This window comes from Maylandia zebra, linkage group LG8, assembly GCF_041146795.1.
Source record: "Maylandia zebra isolate NMK-2024a linkage group LG8, Mzebra_GT3a, whole genome shotgun sequence".
Taxonomy (NCBI): Eukaryota; Metazoa; Chordata; class Actinopteri; order Cichliformes; family Cichlidae; genus Maylandia; species Maylandia zebra.
In genome coordinates, this window is record NC_135174.1 from 11,312,755 (window position 1) to 11,338,405 (window position 25,651).

Below are 25,651 nucleotides of genomic sequence, written 5' to 3' on the forward strand. Positions count from 1 at the left end.
ACGTCCTATGATCATTCGTTGCTGCTTCAGATTACAGGCTTGATGGGTTTCATTCCTGCTGTGAGATATTTGTAATTTAAGCCTGATATTGAAGAAGGGCAGAAATAGTTACAGTATCTATGGCTGAGTCGTTTGAGGTGAGAGACCTCATTTGACCACAGCAGATGTTAAATGCCAAAGATTAGTTTTTCCAGAGTTTTTAAGAAGTAAAGAAAAAGCCCAGTGAAACACATTTTAAGTACAATTTGTGGCTTCTTGGACAACCTATGCCTGAAGACATTTCTGTGAAAGACTTATGGAGAACTGTAGCAGCAGCTAAACTAACAACGTATTACGTGTCCAGAGCTTGAAATTAAATATGTTTAATATAGATTCTGTTATGATTTGTACACACAATTAAATTCTGCTGGTATTTCAATAAAACTCCTCATCATCTCAATACTGCCACCTGATGTAGAATTACTGCATAACACCTGGCTATCCTAAAAAAAGCAAACATAATAAGGAAAGTCCCCAGGACTATCCCCGTTTAATTGTCATTTGTTTTGATAGTACGTGAGAACTCGGTGTCATTATGCAACCATCCGGTGCCAAACTGGATTAGTTAAAAGGATGATGATGATGATAATGGGTGCGATGATACCGAGGGTATCAGCTTTCAGCGTGTCCCCAAATAGCACCACAAATAGTTTCATCGCCATATGGAGAAATGGTTTGAATGGATGTAAGAGGTCCAGAAATAAGTTCCGGCATGAGAGCCGGTGGCTGTATGTAGGTGCATGATGATAGTGGTGATGTACTATTAAATTAAAGCGTTTCAATTAATCCCTGGAGCTCCCCACTTCATATAAACGTCTTCCTCCTATTCATAAGACTATAACTCACAGTTTGGCGTGGAAAATTATCATAACATTGTTTTAGTTCAGTATTGCTATTATATACAAGTCCCCTCTACGCATTCACGGCAATAAAAATGAATGAAACTTCAAAAATTGGGGCACAATGTGCATAAACATACATACGAATTAGGAAGATAGAAATCATAAAGACTCATAGAAACCGTAGTCCATAAGTTTGACGTAGATTTATATATATATTAATAATTCATATAACAATCATACACACATAATTGTTTTTATCAAAGGAATAGATAAGCAGGACAATGTTTTTCTCCATAATATAGTAGTATAATAGCTGATCAGCCTAGTGTTCTCAATGTTGCCATTATGTGAAGCTAAGAACAGCTGGAATAGGGAAAAGTGTTAAAGGCATTCCCCTGTTGTGGGCTAAAAATCCAAAGAACAAATAAAGAAATGAACGTTTACATTTTGAACGTGGTGCTTTAACTTACGTAGGTTTTCGACTACAACGTCCCTACCTGCAGTGATCAATCAGACCAATCAGCCTGTTCTGACATTGGAAGGTCAGCAAAGTCATCGCAGACGTTTTACGCACGCCAGTTACGCACAAGCGCCGTTTCAACCAAACCGTGATCAGCGATGATGGTGTAAAAGCACAGAGATAATATTACCAAAATGTACTGAGTGTTTGGGGGGGTTTACAAAAAAACAACAACAACAAAAACACATTGCTTTATTAAAGGAACTTTTCTGAAGGTTATTTAGAACTAAAGCTGGTGAAGATAGCTATTTAAGGTCATTTAAAGAGTTCATAATCAACACAACGCTTTTTCACATTAATACATTTGTCATTTAAACATGATTAAAGACAGCGTTTGAAACGACATTCATTAAAGCGCAGTCAACAAGTGAAATTACATAAACACAGGGCAGGGATAGCTCAGTAGGTAGAGTGGTGGCCCCATGATCGGAAGGTCGGGGGTTCGACTCCACTGAACGGCTACCCTGAGGTACCCCTGAGCAAGGTACCGTCCCTACACACTGCTCCCCGGGCGCTGCACTGGCGGCTGCCCACTGCTTCACTGGGTGAATGGGTTAAATGCAGAGGAACTATTTCCCTATGGGGACTAACACGCACACTTTACACAAAGCAAAAACAAAAAAATAATAACAGTATTAAGTACGGTTGACTTGGAATAAGACTTTCTGGCTGTCAAAGATAATATAAAAGTTTACCCCAGCTTTCACTCTGACGTGTTCTGCACACTTTAACAGGCTGCAGAGTATGTTTCAACCAAATCAGCAACATATATTATTAGCCTTATGCAATATTAAGCACTTTCACATAGGCCTACGCTTAGCCTACCATTTAAGCATCTTCATTTATGCTCATATAAATAGAACAGCTCTGTCTACTGGACACATTTTTTGACTGACTGCTTTGCACACAGTGTCTGTTACATAGCCTATGCATCATATTTCGGGTGAGACAAGGTATATAAGCTGGTGAGAGTCGCTGGGGGCTTTACTGCAGTCACCAGATTCATCTGAGCGAATCCACTCTAGTCTTAGCCAGACCCTAAGGTGAGTTTCACTGAAGAGTTGCAGACCTGTAGGCAAGTCCACTTCCTGACTCAGAGAGTTACAGGGCTTCTACTTCTTCATGCAATGGGATGTAAATCATGTCCAGATTTTGAACATCACAAGGCCAGATTTCAGCTTTGGACTAACAGAGGAACGAAACGGAGAAAGAGAAAAAAAATTCAACTACAGATGCAAAGGAGATTTAATCTTTTGCCTTTTGGAGGGCTTTATTTTGGAGAAATTGGACTACCTTTTGTGGCTTGGAAGACTCACAGAGAGGGACTGTGAATTATACTGCATGGCATAATGAGTATTGCATGAAGCTCTGTAACTCTGAGCAGTGCACTACAAAGTGCACTGAGGGAAGTTAAAAGGTGGCCTTAGATTGAGAGTAAAGCTGCTTCATCGTGTCAGATTTCCCCACAGCCTGACTGACTAACCGATGACTTGTCCTCTTCTCTCCTCCCTCAGTTAAAAAATGGCATTCGCCGGAGTCCTGACCGAAGCTGACATCACTGCAGCCCTTGCAGCTTGCCAAGGTAAACATGATGAAACTCATAGCATTTTAACCTAGGGAAAGCCTAGACAACAGCCAAACTGTGACTGCAAAAACTTCGCATCCAGTTGCAAAATATTATAAAAAAAAGAAAAAAAAATCTCAGGTGTCTGCCAGTAGTATAGAGAGCTTTAAATGGCTGTATGTCTCAGCATAAAGCATGCACCAGTGCATCTACTGTAAGAAAAGCTGACCTGCACATTAGAAAAAAAGCTGAGTGATGGTCAGGAAGGGAAAGTGGATACAACCAAATGCCAGGCCTTACATGCAGAAACTACAGCCTCTGCAAAACACACCACAGCCTGTGTTTGTGCTATAACCTCCCTCTGTCCATCTTTCCACAGCTGCCGATTCCTTCAAGCACAAGGAGTTCTTTGCTAAGGTCGGCCTGGCAGCCAAGTCCGCCGATGACATCAAGAAGGCCTTTGCCATCATTGACCAGGACAAGAGTGGCTTCATTGAGGAGGATGAGCTGAAGTAGGCACCCTCTCTTAAATTTCACCCACAAGCTCCTCAAAGCTCTTGTAGCACTGGGATCATCTTTCTCTGGCTCACAGTGAAATCAGAATGATGTCAGAGGCCCAAAAGCATCTGAGAAGCTCGGGCTACTGGGTGTTCTCCTAGACTGCAACTCAATACCAGTTCTCTCCTTCAGTGCCTCTCGCTGTAGGGTGACGTAGAACAGAGGACAAAGGAAAGGAATTGTAGCCTGCTTACATTTTTTTCATGACAAAGCCCAAAAACCTCAGCATCCAATAGAACAAGAAGCATTCAGTTAGAGATATTTAATATGCTTTTTGAATAGATGATCGGTTTAGCACAAAATATTCACTGTGATCCCAGAAAACAACTGTTCAAAGAAAGGCTTCTCTTTTAAAAATAAAAAAAAGCTCATCTTTTGTCTCTGATTACCCTCTCCAGGCTGTTCCTGCAGAACTTCTCTGCCAGTGCCAGAGCTCTGACTGATGCTGAGACAAAGACATTTCTTAAGGCCGGTGACTCTGATGGCGATGGCAAGATCGGAGTTGATGGTGAGGAAATCTTTACCTCCAGAAGAACAATGTAAAGGCCATCCAACAAAAGAAAAACAATAACCTTCTTTCTTTCTTTCTCCCTCTACAGAGTTCGCTGCCATGGTCAAGTCTTAAATGAATGAACTGACCAACTGACTGACTTCACAACTCTAAAGGAACAACTTGAATCAAGACATCCTTTTCCTCTCTTCTTCTCCTCTTCCCATTCACTCTCTCTCTCTCTGTCTCTCTTCAGTTCTCCACACCACTTTTATACACTCAACCTTTCACCCCTGACCATGGACAAACTGCTCCCTCTCTTTCTTTCTCTGGCAGTGCAGACCCCAATGCTGTCCACGATGAATGTAACCAACTAAGTGTATAGCGTGGTTGACTCGTGTCTTTCTCTCTCTCTCTCACTTCTGTCGTCGTTTTACTGTGACTTCTGCTTTCTGTGAGATCAGTGATGATGCACTTTTAGGGCAAACGGACGGACGATGAGAAAACAATAAAGGTTCTTTTTTCAGTAAGACAAGTCTGACCCTGTTCTTTGCTATTCAGTTGTGAAGTAGTAAATCAATGATAGCTTCTTTTTTTTTAAAGAAATTCAAAAACATTCTTTTAAATGCATGAGAAAACTTCTACATGTAACATCCACCCACCCACCTATCAATTCCCCCATTGCCTGTGAATTGGCTCTTTAGGTAATCTTTAGGTAATATGGCTCAGATGTGCCTATTTTAAGAAAATAAATCAATGCTAAACTTTTAACTAAAATGCTAAACAAGTAGGCGAATGTCACACAGACAGGTAATTGACTCTGTATAAATGATGATCATAGCCAACATAATGTCACCCCCATGGGTTTGTATAGTCCTGTATTGAAGTCACGAGTTCAGAATTTTGCATCACCGTCTGAGATTTTGGAGCCAAACGTTGAATAGGTGATGGATGGGTTAAGGGGGATTGTAACATGTAGTTCTTTTATTGAATCGGTTGCTAAGACCATAAAAGAAGGGGCATTTTCTCTTGTACATCCAGAAGAATGCAGTTTTAAAGCACATCTGCAACAGCATGTATCTTCTGTGAACAATTCATGGAAGTGATATGATATGCAATGTTCAGAAATCAACCCACCTAAAACACTTCAAAAATATCTATGTGCAAACTGACTTTAAATCATTTGATTACGTGTAGATTTTACATGTAGTTTTATTACAAGTACAATGTAAACCTGTGAATTTAATGGACTCTGTTCAAATGAAATGTACTTGATTTGTATGCATTCAGTTTATACTATATTTTCCTTAATGAGTCATTATTTAAATAAACAAACCTTTTTATTTTACTCAAAATTATCTATTATTTATTAAGTGCCAGTAGTTATATCAGACCAAATAAGCCTGTTGCAGCAGACCAGTTGAGTGCACATACTGTATATGCAAAATTTTCCACTATAATGCGCTCAGTTTTTGATTTGTGTGAGGTGTAAGGTCCTGTTTTGGTTGCTTAAATGCATTTTTTTTTAATTGACTTTTGCACTATTAATGCATTACAAGTACGTCCAGCTGTGCTGATGTGAGACTTACATAACCTCTTAATCTAGATTCACTAATACGCTGACACACACCTGACTCCTGCTCTACATAATCCAGCTCTTATCTCTTACAGTATCTGGTAATGCTTAAATTCCACCTCCCTTCCAAAGTGGGAGAAAAACCAACAACAACATACAAGAGCAAAACTTGATTGATAATCGCAATAATAGTAAGCAACCACAAGGTGTCGCCATTTAAAATAAATAAATACAAAGAGGGTTTTCAGATGCTTGATGGTTAAAGTTGCAAACGTCGAGGCTTGGAGATAAAGAGGTGGAGTTACTCTTGGGGTAAATAGTTCATCTTTTTGTGTAACAAGTAGGTGAGACTGATGAAAATGCTGTTACTTGCAAAGTGTTAAGTCAGAGATTTGCAGCAATTGAAAGTTTGAAAACAATAATTAGATTTATTCCCCCTGGTTCTAGTTACAGAAAGCACCCGTCCCCCCCTCTTTCCTAAAGCCATTAGTGCTGACTGGATTCACCAGAGACGCTGCTGCGTCAGATGGTTTGGAAGGCTTCCCCCTTTGCAGGAAACAAATTCATCAGTTTAGAGTGGCAGGCTGCCAGCAGGCTCTTCAGCACAGGCCCCACCCAGCCTCTCACCTTTTAGCACAGGTGCATGAGTGAGAGCTTCAAAACCTCTGACAGTAACAAATGATATGCATATATCTAAATTCTCACTAAAGAAACTTGTAATCTTCATGTTAACTTGTTAGGCAGGTTGATGGCTCACTTGCAACAAACACTGAGGTTTTGACTTCTGAATTTTTACTATCAGAGCATGCGTAATGGAGTATTTCTGATCAATTACGACCTGCTTGAGTCATCCAAATCAAAGAGACTCTTCATTAAAGAAACAAAACAAAACAAAGAAATGATGCCAGACTGATTATTGGATACTTTTAAGGTTTCAAATGCACCTGCAGGGAGAGAGAGAGAGAAGAGAAGAGATGGGATGGGGAAAATGTAAGGGAGGGGGAGAGAGGGAGAGCAGTGTAACACAGGGGGAGAAAGTTGATTGGACGAACCACACGCTGCCATATGAGTAACGGGGGAAAGGGAGAGAGAGTAGGAGAATGTGCAGCGGATATAAACCGTAAAGGTTAATTGGACAGGTGAGCGGGTGAGGAACACGAGACGGAGGCGGCTGGCTGCGGGAGAATTTGATCCTCGGACAGATTGGAAACTCAAGCATCGCACTCGTCGTATATAAGGCAGAGCCAGCTGTCGGCAGCCACCAAAGAGTCTTATTTGCTGCTGCTGCTGCTGCTGCTGCTGCTTTTGGACCCGGACCGAGGCAACTGCGGTGAGTAGCCCACAGCTGCACAGGTAAACTCTCAGTACAGGTGTGGTATCTGTCTGGTGTGGTCTGTTGGTGCAGTGGCACAGCCTTTAGACTATTTGGGTTACTTTTTCAGGGACGTGACGAAAGTTTTAAATTCGTCTAGCACTGCTTAATTCCTCCAAACATGACAGAAAGGTGAGATTTTTGACCAAAATACAGGTTCGGGCTGTTTCTGCTCATGCTTTTAACAGATTCCCCTAAAACAACCTGATAAAACTTGCAGATCATTTTTTATCTACGTTTATTTTTTGTTTAAAGACAGCAAGCTGTCTAGCGCTCAGGGGAGGGTGTTTAAACTTTTCCTAGTTCTCTTTTTTATTCGTTCTGAAATGGAAGTTTAAGTATCACAAATTTTACTCCTTCCCTCCCTCTGTTGATTTTTTTTCTTGTAAAGTCCCTAAGTGCCAATTATTTTTGCACAGAGCCAATTAAGCACTTCAAACAAGGCCAAAAAAAAAAAAAGCCGATTAACAAGCTCGCAGGGGAGATCCAATCAAAAAGCACAATTAACCTGGCATCAACGATAAGACAGAAAATATGTTTGGAGTTTTTTGATAAAATAGAGATTGTACATAAAACACATGAAGCCCACTCATCAAAAACTCATAACCTGAGGTCTTATGGGATGATGATATTAACCTAGATACCACTACAGATATTAAAAAAGGTAATCCAGTGTGATACAAAAGTGGGCTGAGAGGATATCAAACAGCCAAATGTAGGTTAAGATCATTAGAAAAAAGAAAAATACAGACCTATGTGTGTTTCTTTAAGACTTTTCTTCTATTTTGCAGGACCAACATGTCACTCACATCCATTCTTTCCGCTGACGACATCCAAAATGCCATTAAGGACTGTGAAGGTAGGATGTCAACTTATGCACACTGGACCACACAATAACTAAACATGATCAATTATGACGGTTGTATGACTTATATGCAAAATAAAATACATTAAATGCCGAATAAACGGTTGCTGTAGTCGAGTTCTTTGGTTTTGTTTTTGTTTTTGCAGAAAGGTGCATAATCTTCTCCACAGCTTTTCAATATTGTACAGTGTCCTCGCTACTAAAGTCGCACCCGCTTTAAATCGGAATTTATTTATTTATTTACTTTAAAAAGGGGGTTTTAATAATCTTCTCTGTTTTTTATATTTGTGGGGGCATGGCTGCTGGCTTTAAAAGTTTAAAAAAAGAAAGAAAAAAAGGGGGGAGGGAAGAGGAAAATCCCTCCCTCCGTCGCTGCAGACACATGCCGTTTTAATCTCCACATCACCTCCCGGCCCGGTGAACCTCACGGGTCAGCTCTGTTTCTGTATTTGTTTCTCTTTTTTTCAACATTTGTATGCTTTCAGCTCCGGACACTTTCTGCTACAAGAAGTTCTTTAAGCTGTGCGGCCTGTCCTCAAAGACACCCAAGGAGGTCAAAGATGTGTTCCAGATCCTCGACGAGGACAACAGCGGCTACATCGAGCACTCTGAGCTCAAGTGCGTAAAAGGATACGGGGTGTCTGCTCTCCCAGAGGCGCTGAATCTTAGTCTTTTCTTTTCAATATGCACTTTTGTTCCTCTACCTGGATTTACTCCGTCAACTAACTGACCCAGTGCGGTGTGGCTTCATATTTAATGTGAATCTATCTCGTATTATTTCTCTGATAGAAAGAAAAAAAGAAAGAAGGAGGCTCGGTACATTAAATCACACAGTAGTACTCTATTACTGTGATGAATGTTAAGCTGTCTCGCAGTAATCCACTGTGAGTGGTGTTTTCATTTCATTTCTGTTACACAATTCATCCTTTTTTTGATAAGAGGTTTGACTTGTGCAGTCCAGTTTAGGAAGTGGTGTCTTTCTCCATGTTCTTATTATTTTCTGTTTTTAAAACATGCCGTATATTGTCATCCATAAATATCAGTCATGGATAAATATCATTGTGTTGCATTGTGTGTGCGTCTAGGTTTTTTCTGCAGCGGTTTATCCCCAGTGCACGGACACTGACTGACGCAGAAACCAAGAGCTTCATCTCAGCAGCTGATGATGACAGCGATGGCAAAATTGGAGTAGACGGTTGGTATCTGGTTTCTCACAAAAAAATCAGCATGTGGGCAGAAATGATCTTATTAGTTGGATTAAGACTCAGCTGGTGGAAATGAACCAACACAGGCTGTGCCAAAAGAGACGAACTGGGTGATATATGAGATTTAGTGTGTGTGTGTGTGTGTGGGAGGGGGGGGGGGGGGGGGGGGTGTCTTTCACAAAGAATCAGAAAACATCAGAAAACCTTAAATGCACTATACATCTATGAGGTGAGAGAAGGTATTGTTTTTCTATAATGTTGAAATCCTGGGAATGTTTCATTGGTGTATTTTCTGATCCCTATTTAAATTATGCCATGTGTGAACCACACATGTTGATATTAAGGTCATCATCATGCTCGATCATTTGCCCCAGTTTTACCCATTATCCATTTGCAAACAAAAAAGTTGTCTTAGTTAATAGGATGAAGGATTTAGGCGATCCAAAATGGACCGCTTTAGTCTGTGTTTATTGTTTATTTACCAGCTCTTCCCTAATCCTGGAGGGAATTGACACAAGATTTAGATTTGCTTGTTTTCTTGATTTTTGTCACGTGGCACATGCAGAGCTATGATTAATTCTGAGTATTCCTTTATTTGTTTATTCTTTTCCCCAGAATTCCAATCCATGGTCCTATCCTGAGTTTTCAGATGAAAAAAGTTCAAGCATTCAGGTCCTTTGGTCACTTTCCCACATCTGGAGTCTTCTGATCCACTTCCAGGGATTAAATATGTTTTCTATTAATGTCTGTGTGCACAAATTGCTTTAAAAAAGGCCTTTTTTTATTTTAAAGGCATCACAACTTAATGTGTCTTTTCATTATATTGGTATGTGGTTTCTCGTCTGTAGCATTCCCCCCTGACAATGAATGTGGTAAATAAACATGTGGAAACACACACACTTGTGAACTGACTGTGTATATATTAAACGAACTCATATTATGGTGTTTAGTATGCTTTGATGATAAAGTTATACATAAAGCAGTGCTTAGCACTGGTGCATCATATCAAGACGTTTGTGGGTCTAAATTTCCCTGTCAAATGTCAGCCTTTGTTACAGAAAAGGCCTCTCCATGTGTTGCTCAAAGTCCAGAAGACATGCCTGTTAGATTATTTGGCTGTAGGTGTAGAAAAAAGGAAGATAAAGAAGCTTAAATTTATAGAATAAAATGGATATATGTAAATATTTGGACACAACTTGTAGTGTAAAGCACATTGTTGTCGGTAAGACCCGAAACACAACATATAAATGGCAGTCTAAATCAAAAACAAATACACACAAGATTACAGCTTTACTGGAGGTCAAAGGAGCTTGCAAAGAAAAGCATCTGGACTTCTTTAAGTTGCTTGAAGACGTTTCACCTCTCATCCGAGAAGCTTCTTCAGTTCATGAGAGGTGAAACGTCTTCAAGCAATCAAAATAAGTCCAGACGCTTTTCTTTGCAAGCTCCTTTGACTACGATGACCTGGATGACTGAGAACCTTCACAGACAGCTTTACTGGAGAATCAAAAGAAAAACAGTCTGGGTGCAGGCATGTTTTGGTGGCACTAATTCCTAAGTATCAACTGTACTATTCATCATTTATAACCTGAAATGTCCGTAATTAAGAAATGTATGTTTTAAAGATTTAATTTTATATAAAGATAAGATATAAAGGGTGCAAATTAAGAAAAAAAAACATTTTAAAACGAAAAAGACAAACTTTGTATCTTGCTATTATGTATTTAAAAATTCTAATTCTGTAATATTATTGCACAGCAGTATGCTTACTCAGCAAAACGTGTTGTGGTCAGTTAAACTGGAGCACCCCACAGATCATTTGAACCCCCTATTTGGAGAGTAGGAAACTTTGTTTGAAAGCGGTTTGACCCGAGCGACTGAGCTTGTAGCACCTCGTAACTAAAAGCAGGAAGTTAAGGATGTGAAGTAGAATGCAAGCGGCTTCGCTTCCCATTAACACCATTTACGCATTAGTTCTTTTAATTTTCACTGTCTGTATCAGCGAGTACATGGACGTGTTGTGTTTATCTTCTGTAAGGTGAGTGTTACTGTCACGGTTCACTGACGGTTCCTCCGACAGCCAACACAAGCCTACAGCTAGCAGAGCCAAGCTAACAAGCTAGCTGCTCTGAGTGACTCCGGCTGGTCGCTGACTGGATGTTTGTCAATAGTAGTACACAATCACATAAATTTCCTTATGTGTTTGTTTTGTAGTTTATTATAACACATATTGTATAAAAATATCCAAGTATTTCTCTCTGCCGGCTAAAGTACAGTAGTAGCATTTCATTTGCAGTACCGTATGTGTACGAGACAATAATGACAAAATGTAAAACGAGTAGAAAACAAACACACCCCTTAAATGTAGAGGTGTAAGCGTCTGAACTATATCACTTTTATCTCCAGTAAATGAAGTGAACTGCTAAAATTTTACCTTGCGTGACCTAGTGCCTCTAACTTTAACCAAAATGGTCAAAAACTGGTACACCGTTTTATTATTATACACAGCAACATGGCTGCTAACTTTTAAATGCAAATATCTAATAAGCAAATCGCATGGCAGCAGTTCAGTGCATTTAGACACGTAGACATGATCAAGACGACCTGCTGAAGTTCAAACTGAAAATTAGAATGGAAAAGAAAGATGATTTTAAGTGGCTTTGAACGCAGCATCGTTGTTGATGCCAGACAAGCTGTTCTGAGCATTTCAGAAACTGCTGATCCACCGTCTCTAGGGTTTCCAGGGAAAGCGAAAATATCCAGTGAGCATCCAATTTTGGAATTAAAATGACTTGTTGATGGCAGAGGGGAATGTTTCTAGGTGATAGAAAGGCAAACTTATACAAATAACCACTAGTTTACAACCAAGGTATGCAGAAGAGCATTTTTGAAGGCATGACACGCCAAAGCTTGAATTGGGGGCTACAGCAGCAGAAGACCACACCGGGTACCACTACTGTCAACTAAGAACAGGAAATTGAAGCTGCAGTTCACACATGCTCGCCTAAATTTTGATTTCTCCTGCATCATTCAGAGGGTAGGCTTAGATTTTGGTGTAAACAACATGCTTTGTATCAACAGTTCAGGTTGCTATTGATGGTGTAATGGTGGGTGGAATATTGTCTTGGCACTCTCTTTGCCCCTCGACCATTACTTAAATACTACAGTCTACTGTAGCATTCTTGCTGACCATGTTCATTACTTTATGACAACAGTGTAGCCATCTTCTGATGGCTTCTTCCAGCAGGGTAACAGAAAATACTCTGTGGAGGCCATTTAAGTACAGTAAGCGCAATCTTTAGATCTCAGTGAAATAGAGAACTAATGGAGTGAGAGATTCCCACCATGTATGTGTAGGCAACAAGTCTGCAGCAACTGTGTGATGCTATCATGTCAGTATTGGCCAGAATTTCTTAGGAATGTTTCCAGCGCCTTTTAAAATGTGTACCTTACCAGTAGTGTATTATTACCAATGGATTTGTGTCACTATATAACTGGCTGTTGTTGTCTTTGTTTTGTAGGAACACGGCATGCTAACCAAACGGCCACTGGAGCAAAGGAAAGGCAGACACAAGTTACACTAATGCTGATGATCAGGTGAGTTTAGGTGACTGAATATTTTGGTCTTCCCTTTTTCCATGCAGTATTTTGGCCCCTATGCAATGTTTTGGTCTCTGTGCAATATTTTGGTCTCTGTGACCTTACCATTCCCATCCTAAATGATCATAGCCCCTCCACCCTTATTTATTTATTATATTATATTACTGCCCTTGTATACACCCCCACACTGCTTCTGTTTCAGTGTTTCTACATACACCGTGTATAGTCAGGGGTGCACATACGTGGTTCGCAGGTGCGCATTCGTTGTCAAAATAAAAGACGCGCACCAGATAAGAAGTTGCAATGCGCATTTGCGTACATATAAAAGCCACTGTTTTTGTCCGCTAGAGTGGGATTTTCACAGCATATTCTGCACTACATCTGTGTGCGTTCATCATTTGTTTGAAGCCAGTTCACCTCCTGCAACCACGTTTCCGAGTATACGCACTTCTTTTGCGGTTCGGACTCTTTCTGGCATTTCTTTGGAGGTGGAGGACCACCAAAGTAATTGCTTAAAGGAGCTTGCTTCTTCGACATCTTCAAGAGTTCTAGTCAAAGGTCTGTCCTCCTCCAGAAAATCTTATGTACGCAAACTGGCGTTGCAACTTCTTATCTGATGCACATCTTTTATTTTGTTAGCGAATGTGCACCTGCAGACCACTTATGTGCACCCCCATATTTAGTTTAATCACACACACACACACACACACACACACACACACACACACACACACACACACACACGTATGTGTATTTATATATATATATATATATATATATGAAAATATGAAATATACTGCTTTTTCTTCTTTGTATATTATTTTCTTTACTTTTGCACCTTTGTGGTCTTGCTACCCAATTTCGCTGTGCAAAAAAGTGCACAATGACAATAAAAGGTCCAAGTCTAAGTATTACATAAGAGCAACTTGGATGGAGTCTAGAGGTATGTCACCTTTCTCTTTGTGTGCCACAGCCCCAAAATGGCCTCAGGAATGCAAGAGAAACAGTACACACCATCTTTACTCAGTTTTTTCATTTACAACCCCACGTTTGGACCTCGAGAAGGAGAGGTGAGTGAGACTCCCTGATAAAGAGTTCTTATGCAAACCTTTTTAGCCTTTAGATGAAAAAAGCATGCCTAATGCAAATATTTTTGTTTTAGGAAGAGAAAAAGATTCTGTTTTACCACCCCAGTGATGTTGAGAAGAACGAGAAGATCCGAAATGTCGGCCTTTGTGAGGCCATTGTGCAATTCACCAGGTATCAGTATTATGGTGTATATATTACTGCAGCAGCATCATGGCTGTATTTGCAGTCTATTTATTTGTACTTTGAGCATAAATTTAAGCGTTTGTAGCTGTGATGAAGCAAAAGGAAGCCTGAAGCACAATAGAAAAGGGAAATGTTGCAATAAGTGGTCAGATGCACACTGATAAATATCTAGTGTAAATACAGACAGAAATTTAAGAGCCGTGCGTGTTGTTTGGGTGTGTCGCCCTTCTTCACTGTCACATCCCCTTTGTTCCAGGACGTTCTGTCCAACAAAACCAGCTAAATCCCTGCACACACAGAAGAACCGGCAGTTTTTCTTTGAGCCCGAGGAAAATTTCTGGATGGTCATGGTATCTTGCAAGCTTATGTGTACATCACCTTCCCAGTATTTAGTCTTTGTCCAGAGTTTGTCTCCTTCATTTTAAATATCATTCTGCTCTTAACTCTGTAATGCTCCTTTGTGCTGTTTTATTAAAAAAAAATCCATCCTCAGGTGGTTCGAAATCCAATGATTGAGAAACCAAACAAAGATGGCAAACCACCTACAGTAGAATATCAGGAAGAGGAAATGCTTGTGAGTACTGAAAAGTATTCGTGTATGTCTTCATTGTTTATCTCTGAGTATTGCCAGTTGTACTTAGCTTCCCTCTTGCCTTTTGTAGGATACTGTTTATGGTGCAGTGGTAAGGCAGTGCTACAGCATGTATAAGGTGAGTTTGAGTGCGGTTTTAGAATTTGCCATACTTTTTAACATTTACAACACAAAAATCACTTAAACCACCAGTGTGATAAGTTGTTATTTAGCAACACAGACCCAAACCATGACACAGCCACCATCATGTTTTACAGATGAGGAAAAGGTTTTTATACTGGAATGCACTTTTTTTTAATGCATTCCATTTTAAGTCTCTTCTTTTTCTCTTCTTCAGAACAAAATGTTTATCATTCACATCAAAACGTCCTTTTTAAAATTATTTAGTCATTAAACATTCTCGCTTGTCAGCATGACTTTGAACAGAGTGCAGATGAGCTGTGGTGATGTTTTCAAGTTCAAGTTCAAGGTTCTTTATTTGTCACATGCATAGTTATACAAGTATAACACACAGTGAAATGTAGCCTGACACGCTCCTCGACATGTGCAAAAATTTGGGGGGGGGGGGGGTGTAGAGGAAGAACATTATATATATATATATATATACAGACATATAGTATATACACTGGGTGAATGTGCAGTAGTAGCAGCAAGCAGGTGAATTCTGTACATTAATATGAATAGACATCTGACTATTTTACAGGATAGACAATATAAACATATTTAAAATTAAAGGAATTGAAATGTACATTGTGCCTTGGTTTAGTGTCTGGAAGAGTCCTGTCTCAGTCAATTATAGATGATGTGAGAGGGCGGGTGTGTGTGTTTAGGGCACGGATGGCTTGGGGATAGAAGCTCCTCTTGAGTCTCTCTGTCCTTGCCCGGAAGATGCGTAACCTTCTACCAGATTGCAGAAGTTGGAACAGTTTGTTGCCTGGATGGGACGGGTCCTTCAGTATCTGCGCTGCTCTAGTCCGGCATCTCCTGGTGTAGGTGTCCTGAAGCGGGGGGAGAGCAATCCTGCAGCAGCGTTCTGCTGTACGGATCACTCTCTGGAGAGCTTTTTGGTCCTTCACACAGCTGTTCCCAAACCACGATGTCATGTTCTGTGTGAGGATGCTCTCCACAGCGCCTGTATAGAAAATCCTGAGGATCTTTGGAGAGACCCTGAACTTCCTCAGTTGTCGTAGGTGATACAGGCGCTGCCTAGCCTTTTTGGTCTGGACCTGAATGTGGGCAGCCCATGTCAGGTCTGAGGAGATGTGGACACCAAGTTTTGACACAAACATCGTTGCTATTCATTGTTCTTCTGCCGATGAGCTACTTAGCAAATTTGAAAGCGTCCTAGAGTGTGTGCTAGCTTACCATCTTCATAATGGTGATTCGTAAATAGTAAAATAGTTGTTATATATCACTGATCTATTCTTATCTTTCTCAAAGCGCTTTATACAACGTGGCTCATTCACACACATTCATACTCTGAGCAACGCATTGTGGAGCACGACTTGGGGTTCGGTATCTATCTGTAGTCAAATGACTACTCTATTAAATCTTAAAATAATTTAAATAAATATGTAATTAATGTTAAATTACTAATGCTAGAGGTTCACAAACATTTCCCCTCACAAATACACATTTCACGGCTCTTGAAATGACATGAAATAGTACAATATATATTTGTTTGACTTGTTAAGAAATATAGAAAATGTCAAAGGGTTCCTGCTGCTGTGTGTAGTGATACATTTATCTTCTGGATGAAGAAATCTTTGACTTAAAGTTTAGTAAAGTAATTAAAATAAATGTCATTGCTTTTATCACATTTGTGTTAAAATTGTATTTTACTGCATTGGAGGCTTATTCTAATAAAAAGACCTTATTCGCTCAAAGCCATGTAATGACACCCTAGAGTAGTGTTTCTCAACTCTGCACCCCCAGAGGTACTCTGAAGTGTTGCAGGGGATTTTTTTTTTTTGTTCATTTATTAGATGTGTTCTTAATTCCCGAAATTATTCCTGAAATAAATAGTATTTTAAGTTCCTATTATTACTATTTTAAGGTTAATCTATAAGAGAAAAATGACAGACAAAATGTAAAAGTTGCAATCAGCTGAAAACACAGGAAGAAATTAAAAAGAAGGCAACATGGAGTCAGTAAAATACTGTTGTTTCATTTAAATTTAGTGCTGGTCTTTTCCGGTTGTAACACTTCTCATGAAGTCAGGTCTGTGCATTATGTTGAGGGAATTTTGCTTGAAATACGTAATGAAAGGATTACATTACTGGGGGGGAATGTTGAATCATTGCTCTTGAGTGTCACACATTACTAATTTATACCTGTATGATGCCAAAATAAGTCATGTTTTAACAATGCTCATTTTCCTCATGCTGTAGCTCTTCAATGGCACCTTTTCCAGAGCAATGCAAGCTGGCGGAGTGGAGCTGCTCATGCAGAAACTTGAGAAATTCTTCTACAGGGTAATAAATACTCACAAGCCATAACATTTTTGTTGCTAGGCGGATATGTTTTGAGTTCAGATCATGCATGCATGTATATTGACCTTGCTTTGACAGGATGATTCCCTTAGAATGCCGGCATGTGTGTTTTTAACAGAACTCATTCGAGCCTGACTGTCCTTGTTATCACAAGGGTTTCCCTCACTGATGACAGTTGTCATAGGGACACTGTTTATTTGTGAATGCTCCCGTTACTCTTGGAAAGCTGTAAGATGTTTGCAGTCATGGTTGACGTCTTGATCATTGTCTTGCCCCCATTATTTGTCTTCACGTCACACTTCTGTCAACTAGCCGGAACATTGCTTTTAAGGAGCTGCTTTAAAAATTAATTTCTAATTAGGGAATACCCTTCATCCATTAACACGGGCTTCCCTGTCCACCATGAAATCTAAAGACGGGGAGAAAGAGAGAGGCTGTGGTGTGCTTGTCAGAGGTTGAATGTCAATGCGGTACAAGTCAAAGAGTTTCTTATATCCTCTTTTCTGTATTGAACTGTAAGCAAGCACTTGTGGGCAGGTAAACTAAACCCTTTCTTTTTTGCGTCTCCTGTGTCTGTGTGTGTCCGTGTGTTATCACGCTGGGGTTTCCAGTATCTGCAGACTCTCCACTTGCAGTCCTGCGACCTGCTCGATGTATTCGGAGGCATCAGCTTCTTCCCATTGGACAAGATGACCTACCTGAAGATCCAGTCTTTTGTCAACAGAGTGGAGGAGAGCCTCAGTCTGATCAAATACACAGCCTTCCTGTATAATGACCAACTTATCTGGTATACAACACTTGTTGATGCTGTGCTTTAAACTGTATGTTTGTCCATCAAACCCACCATCTGTCAAATTTGACTGAGCCATCCGGTGTATTAAGGTAAAATCCTGTGCTGGCATCAGCACACGAATAATGGCATGCTGGGTAAACAGTGGTGGTTCTAAACACAGCAGTTAATCCTCTTTGTGGTTTATGCACTCCCTGACATGTCACTTGTTTTTAATTGTGCTGTCGGCCACCGGCTCTGTGTGTAAGCACAGGGGGAATTACATGATCGCTAATGAAATTACTTGAGAGCAGCATAATCGTTCACTGTGAACTGAAGATGGACAAACAGGAAGGAATATTTAATTACTGTGCAAATTAAGCAGCTGCATCTGCTGCACAGCACTCATTGAATCCCATTTATAGCCACTGCTGAACAGCAAATAGTAAGGCATTTTCTCTTAATATCTATCCAGTGATCCATAACACATTTGACAGCACACCTGATAAAAATGAATCCATGCATTTAGTTGTTTTTTTTTTTTTCATTAGTGCAATGTGACGTTTACAAGGTGTCATTTTTTGGCATCGTGGTCGTGTTTACAGGAGCGGGCTGGAACAAGATGACATGAGGATCCTGTACAAATATCTGACCACCTCGCTTTTCCCCAGACACTCAGAACCAGAGGTAGGTGGAGTGAAAAAAGTGGACTTCTGCAGAACTCCAGCCCACTAGATTATTTTAAGGGCAAATCGAGGAATGGTCAAAGGAGGTGTCATGACTGTAGAGAAGAGGACCACTGCTTCACGATATTGCATAGTGTATATCATATGACAACATGGCTAACTTGTCTTGATAAATCTGTACAGCTAATGCTAAGCTTTTTATATAATTTGTAAAACAGGTCTGTGTCCATGGTTTTGTTAGTTTCCATAGAAGGATCCACCGTCATTAAAACATACAAAGCTACTGTAGCATTTAGAGCAGTTTGGCTCACTGGGATCATTTGCACAAACGTTGACCCCATTATCTGAAACTTTGGCTGTGTTTAATATAAATATCTGACACTTTAGTAATATAATGATTATTTTCTGACAGAAAATATGACCTAAAATAAGGAAAGCATAATAGATCTACTTAAATAATTGGCTAAACAATCCATAATTTTACTCTCTTGTATTTGCTTGTTTCAGTTGGCTGGCAGGGACTCCCCAATGAGACCAGAAGTTGCTGGAAATTTGTTGCACTATGGGAGGTAAGTCTATGATCCCTGCGCCCATCTCTTTTAATCCAACCCCCTGCAGTGGTGCGGTTACTAGAGTAATGTCATTCGTGGGCCAAGGCATCCCAGATACGTCAAAAGGCATGTTCTGGATGCACATATGAATGATAAGATACAGATGCATGTGTGTGTGACACCATGTGTGATTTCGACCCACTGACAAGCAAATTAGATAACGAGGTAACTCCCTTGGCTAACACACCGTACTGTTAGCCAAGGGGTGGAGTATCACTCCAGCCTCGAGAGGTTTCAACTTTCTATTTTGTTTCCGTGTCCACGTGTAACAGGAGAAAGTTTGCTCAGGTGTTGCCTCCCTGCCAAAGCTTATGTCTGCATGCTGCTTAACTAACTTGTGTCTCACGATGATGTAAAGTTGCTACAGTGGTCCGAGTGTGACTCTTGCTGAAATTACACGGGACAGACGACACAGCATTTCTTGAAAAATGCTGAGAAATGTTTTTTAAATCAAGACAAGGTATTGCAGTAATGGAAGTTGCATAGGATTGCAGAGTCTGTTGGACAACACTACACAATAGACGTGCATTTAATTGGAAACATTAAATTGTTACACATAATTTTCAATTCAATTCAATAAAACTTTATTGATCCTGAAGGTTGACCCCGAAGGAAATTGGGTTAAGGCTGCCGACCTTTGCCAGCGCTGACTTACCCTTCTGACCATACATGCATTACACAAACATCACATGGGGAAGACAGGTCAGAGAGGTATAACAATGGAAAATGCACCACATAAGGAAAGATAAGGAGAAAAAAACACCTCTGCACATGAAAAAACTCTAAATACACCAAAGAAACACATGACAAGCAACAGGGGTGTGTAAAGGGTGAGAGACAGCCGATTTAGACAGTGCATCCGGGCCTGCGTGCACTGGTCTCCTTGATCCACCGTCAGCATCGGAAGGGAATAAGCGTCGAAGGCGTTTGGAAAGGGAGGGGGGATGAGTGTGTGCATATCAGTGTATATGTATGTGTGTGCGTGTCCAGAGTTCAGCTGAGACAGTGTCCTTTGCCCTGCTAGGCTAAGTAAACAGTCTTCCAGCCAACCCAGGTGGCCTTGGAATGGGAAGGAACAGACTAAACACAGTCGTTATCAGGGTGTTTTTTGTTCGGCTCCAGCCTTGCGACCGCAGCTGGCGCCGAGAGGGTATCCGCATGAAGTGATGGTGCTTTTTACTTTAGTGCGAACAACTCATATGAATTTCAAAGCTGTTCTAACAGTCCAACACTGGTCTCTCAATCTCCCGTTGGAGAGCCGTGAGCTTTCTATGATGTTATCCAAACTTACGTTCTGTGATGTTGTCGTTTTTTTTGCTCAAAGAGCAGGTTCTGAGAACTCACGACCGCAGTTTAAGTGGTTTCTCTAAATTCCTGTGTAACTATATAACAGTGAATTCGTTGTTCTGTTGTGAACAAAAGAGGCATAAATGGTTTTTGCTCCTGAGAACATTAAGCTCATATTTGTGTGGTAAATTCCTGATTAGATTTGGTGCCATCCATTATTGGCTTTAGGCTAATATGCTACTTTACTACAACTGTTGATTATTACGGAGAAACGTGCACTGTGACGATTCATAACACATCAGTCAAAACAAATAAATACTTCGTCTTCCGGAGATTACAAATACATCTACGCAATTTCAGGGCCATCCATCCAACAGATGTTGAGATAGTAGATAGATTCATAGAAATCTAATGTGATTAGAAATAATACCTTAACTGCTTCTCAGAGGATGAGCTTTTCCTGTTTTGGAAACCTCATGTGCTCCCAGCATCACGCATATCTTAATATTTTCATTCCCATCATTCTTCAGGTTCATTTCTTAACTCTTTCCCCCATAAAGATGACATTTGATGACCTCCCCTGTACCCTTAATGACGAGTTTATATCAGTATATTTTAATAAAGATGTGGTTTGATAACCATTAAAATAGTTTCCAGGTTTTTCTAAGGGAAGCTGCATTGGCAGAGACCACCCTCTCACATCCAGTCATGTTGTTCTATAAACAGGCCTGAAATATGATAGAAACCGTTCAGCTCAGGGTTACTCCTGGTTTCAAGGGGTAAAGAGTCAATAGCATCGTGTGCTTTTGTTTTTTGGTGTGTTTTAGGCACCAATTGAGCTTTCTGATTTTCAGTCATTTGGTTTTGAGTAATTAGATCATCTGTTTTGATTTTGATACCTGGTCTGTGAATATGAACCCAGGCACACTGCGTCTGTCTTTTTCAGGTTTTTGACAGGACCTACAAATCTGAAAGATCCGGAGGCCAAATTCCGATTTCCAAAAATATTCGTCTCTGCAGAGGACGGCTACGAGGAGCTGCATCTGATTGTTTACAAGGTACAGTAGGTTAAATGCAACACTCTGGCATGACAGGCTTGTTTCATTTCTCTTGATTTATTTAGTTTTGATTCTTTTTTTTTTTTTCTAATGCATTAAAAATGAGTGGGCAGTTGTTATTCATTTTTAGGAGGATTCTTGTAATCTGTGACTGGGGGGGATTTAACCTTTTTTTCTGTTTATGAATAGTAGATTTGGGATAAAATATATTCCACTGCTCTGTCAAACGATGTGGACTTCAGGGATTAGTGCGCGGAATTTTAAAATGATGAAGTATATCCCGCACATTAGTGTGATTCCTGGCCTGTGTGACCTTGATTTTAACCTGCAGTGATCTGCTTTGATCTCCAGGCAATGAGCGCAGCAGCTTGTTTTATGATCAGTGGTAAGTGTGTGTGCCCTCCCGGTTTAATGATGAAAGTTCACTTTCATTTTTCTTTTTTCAGTTCGGCATTTTGATGTTTTTGCTGCTCTTATAAAACGTAATTATTACATTTTCCTCACCTTATGTCCAGTAACAGCTGACAGTTCACTCGTCTGTTTCCTAATAGCCTCTGTGGAGCTGACGAGGGAGTTCTGTGAGCAGTTGGACAGCTTGGTGGGCCCTCAGCTTACTTTGCTGGCTTCTGATATTTGTGAACAGTTCACAATCAACCGCAGGATATCAGGGTTTGTTGCAATTTCTCCTCTTTCCTACAGAGAATACAGGGCATAATGATGCACCTCTGGGCAAATTACAAATATTGTTGATATAAAAAGTGATACGGACAAAATGCCATACCTACAGCAGATATTTATTCATTTTATTTTAAAATTATACATAAAGATTGCAACACAAAACCAGGGTTTAGAAACTAGACATACATCTTATTGTTTGTAGCTCAAGAGTTTAATATTATATGTTTACGACATTGAAGGACTATTTGTGTGCTTACAGTATTGTGCAAAAATCTTGAGCCACCCCTTATTTATTTATTATATTTTGATTCCAAGCAGCCAGACTTTCTTGTAATATTATAACATATAAAACTGCATCTTTAGATACTTTGTTACTAGCAGCCTGCCACAAAAACACATCAACGTTTTCCCAATTCCTTAGTTAAATCTTCAAAAATGGCAAAGAGAACACAGTTTGAAATGCATGAAATTGTATTTTTGCACCAAGTAGTTTGATTTTGTGCAGTGTTAGGAAGAAATGTGGAGAAACTTTACAAGTGGATGTCAAGAAGTCATTTTTAAAGAACTGGAGTGAAAATCAGTGGCGACTAACTAGAGTGATGAATCCACATTTGAAATGTTTGGTTCAACTTTTCATCAGTATGTACTGAGGAGTCAGGTGAACAGTATAACCCTGAGTGTCTGCTTGGTGGAGGCTTTATCATGGTTTGGGCTTCATTGCAGCCAGTGGGGATCTTGCCAAAATTGATGGAATCCAGAAAAGTACCAGCAGGTTTGGTCCACCATAAAATACCATCTAGAAAGTATTTGATTGGCTCCAGTGTCATTTTTCAGCAATGATAGTGATCCCAGACCCAAGGCCAAAGCATACCTGGGTAGAAAAACACGAGACTTTTGCACATTACTGTATTCAAAATAAATCAAATAGTTTTTTTCTACTTGTGCCTTTGTACAGTATCAGGAAGACTGGGAGGATATTTAAAGGCAATCTGAACTCCAAAATTAGAAAATGAGGCTAGAAAAGAGCGGTCTCAGGTCTCTTTTCAGAATAACGTACCTTAATGTCATTTGTGCGTCATATTTGTAAGTATCGATGACATTCATGTTTCTGTCAGTCAGTCTGCTATAACTAGAAAGCTGATTGATTTGTGTGCTTGGTGATTACACTTCCCACTTTGCTTGTCATTGGCCTGTAGCATTAGCTCTGCCTGGCTGGCAGTGATAGATGAGACTCTTACTATCACTGGGTAGCATCATGTCACTACTTAGGGGTAACTCAAGCAGTACAGCTTTAAGGACTGGCATCCTGGTCAACGCTCCTTTAATTCCAGCAGTTAGCTTCAGACACGGCCCGGCAGGTAATCCAAACCTGACCGAGGCAGTTTGATGGGCTCCTTTTTAATCACCCTAGTGAAGAATCCACTCAATAAATAATGCCACTGCAAATTTATCAGCTAGCTTTCAGGTCTGTGTCCTGGTTTGGCCTCGTCCAATGGTAAATAATTACACACATCATGTATAAAAATCACCTATTTGAATACATTCACACACATGTCCATAGATGCAGTTTAGGCACTTTTGTTAAGTAAACTCCAGCTCATTAACTTGGCACAGCGTGGGTAACCAATGAAGCAGGGATAAGTAAAATGATACCTTGGTTTAAGGCTTCATTTGGTAACAGTATGATTTTAGAGACTGGCCCAGCCTCTTTAACTTTGTTTGTCTCTTACTCTAACCGATCTTACTGGATATCAAGGTAACACACATTTCATGCAGATTTTGAAAAGCTGTGCTGGCACCTTAAAGTCATAAATCCCAGGTTCTCTAAACTATCAGGTATAAAGGATAATTTGTAATACTAACATTTTATCGGCACTTTTTATAAGTTGCTTAACTTTTGCTTACTTTTGTTACTTTCAGGCCAGAAAAGGAGCCCCACTTTAAGTTCATTTACTTCAACCACATGAACCTGGCAGAGAAGAGCACTATCCACATGAGGAAGACCGCCAGTGTTTGCCTCACCTCTGTCCATCCTGACCTCATGAAGATCCTGGGAGATATCAATTGTGACTTTGCCAGGTAAAATCAGAGGACACTTTAGTGAAACTTAAGCTATATTTACTAAGTGCCATCAGGCATTTCTCCGAGAGTTCTCTAATGACAGTTCACAGATGGTACTGCTGGTGTTCCTAATGGTGACCAGAGAGGATAAAGAATTGATTAGTTTTGGTTTATATAAAAATAAATAATAATAATAATAATAATAATAATAATAATAATAATAATAAGAGTGATCACAGCAGCATTAGACCATCTTTAGTTGTGTATTTTAGAATCAAACAAAGAAGATGTGTACAAGTACAAACTCATTTTCCCAGCGTTTCAGCACAGCCGTGTAATTTTCAGTTTTATTACGACACTCCTGGGATCTTTGCATATCCACATTCTTTCCGTCTTCGAAGCAACTTATTACACTGCAATCCTGCAGTGTAATAAGTTGGGGGGTTTTGAGTAGGTTCAAATGTTCTCTGGTACATTACATGATCTCTCAAGCAACAAAGAGCCCACTGTGAATGTGGTGAACACCTTCGTTTGAAACATGTAGTTCTTTCTGTCTTTCAGGGTTGACGAAGATGAGGAAATCATCGTAAAAGCTATGACAGACTACTGGGTAGTCGGCAAAAAGTCAGACCAGAGAGAACTGTACGTGATCCTGAATCAGAAGAACGCCAATCTGATCGAAGTAAACGGTACGTCTCCCCTATTTGGCATAAAGCAAATGTATGTCATTCTTACCAAAAGTACACCATCTGTCCCAGTAATCTCCTCTTCTCCTTACGTTGACCCTTGTCTTTTTTTTTTTCCCTTTTTCTTTTTTTTTTTTTACTACAGAGGAAGTTAAGCGGCTTTGTGCGACGCAGTTCAACAACATATTTTTCTTGGATTAATGGTGAAGACACTAAAAACTGTTGCAGGGTATCTTGACAGCATCAGCGTAATGCAATAATTGCATCGTGAAATTAACAATAACAATGAAAAGATTTCTCACATCGATTTGGTTTTTTTATTTAACCTTGAAAAATTGTAATTTTTCTTCTGTAATTAAGTGTAAAAAAAAGAGAAAAAAATCCAGGTTTTGACTGTATGTGTAATTTTCTTTCTTTCATTTTCTTTGTACATACTTGAGCGATTTGAAACAATTTTCTTTCGCATTAAAATGTGTTCATACACTTTTATAATGAACATATGACACTTTTTCAAATATATTTAAAAACTGACATGCTCATACTCCGGCTTTATTTGATGATTCCGATGCCATGTCAAAAGATTTGTGGTTTGTAAACAACTGCCCTAACTTCAAATAAATTAAGAACCAATTTTCTGCAGTGTACTGAATATTTTAAGTCTCTTTGGCTTTAGACACAAAAGCGAGTAAAGGTTTTGGAAACTCCACAACATCATTCTGATCATGAGTCACTGAAGTCAGGAAAACTCATTAAAATGTAAAGAATAATAAGGTGTGGGTCACCTCTTTGATAACTGTTCAGTGCAAATTAATTGAAGGTAAGTGAGTA

At 39.7% G+C, this 25,651-nt stretch overlaps 3 protein-coding genes across 3 annotated transcripts; all 3 read left to right on the plus strand.

Moving 5' to 3' along the window:
- Window positions 1-2,336: 2,336 nt before the first annotated feature.
- pvalb3 (parvalbumin 3) lies at window positions 2,337-4,548 on the plus strand. The gene is made up of 5 exons (XM_004562332.4): window positions 2,337-2,444; window positions 2,916-2,983; window positions 3,345-3,477; window positions 3,922-4,031; window positions 4,123-4,548. Exons 2-5 carry the CDS (start codon window positions 2,923-2,925, stop codon window positions 4,146-4,148), a joined length of 330 nt encoding a protein of 109 aa, XP_004562389.1. The 5' UTR covers window positions 2,337-2,444; window positions 2,916-2,922; the 3' UTR covers window positions 4,149-4,548.
- Window positions 4,549-6,660: 2,112 nt separating this feature from the next.
- pvalb9 (parvalbumin 9) lies at window positions 6,661-9,926 on the plus strand. Its single transcript, XM_004562333.2, has 5 exons — window positions 6,661-6,919; window positions 7,753-7,820; window positions 8,312-8,444; window positions 8,912-9,021; window positions 9,647-9,926. The coding sequence occupies exons 2-5, from the start codon at window positions 7,760-7,762 to the stop codon at window positions 9,670-9,672; spliced, it is 330 nt and encodes a 109-aa protein (XP_004562390.1). The 5' UTR covers window positions 6,661-6,919; window positions 7,753-7,759; the 3' UTR covers window positions 9,673-9,926.
- Window positions 9,927-10,901: 975 nt separating this feature from the next.
- Window positions 10,902-25,458, plus strand: ccz1 (CCZ1 vacuolar protein trafficking and biogenesis associated). The gene is made up of 17 exons (XM_004562334.3): window positions 10,902-11,069; window positions 12,553-12,628; window positions 13,605-13,701; window positions 13,794-13,891; window positions 14,160-14,253; window positions 14,397-14,477; window positions 14,566-14,613; window positions 16,886-16,969; window positions 17,599-17,774; window positions 18,362-18,443; window positions 18,950-19,011; window positions 21,287-21,398; window positions 21,750-21,783; window positions 21,950-22,067; window positions 23,997-24,155; window positions 24,699-24,826; window positions 24,969-25,458. Exons 2-17 carry the CDS (start codon window positions 12,615-12,617, stop codon window positions 25,022-25,024), a joined length of 1,443 nt encoding a protein of 480 aa, XP_004562391.1. The 5' UTR covers window positions 10,902-11,069; window positions 12,553-12,614; the 3' UTR covers window positions 25,025-25,458.
- The last annotated feature ends 193 nt before the right edge of the window (window positions 25,459-25,651 follow it).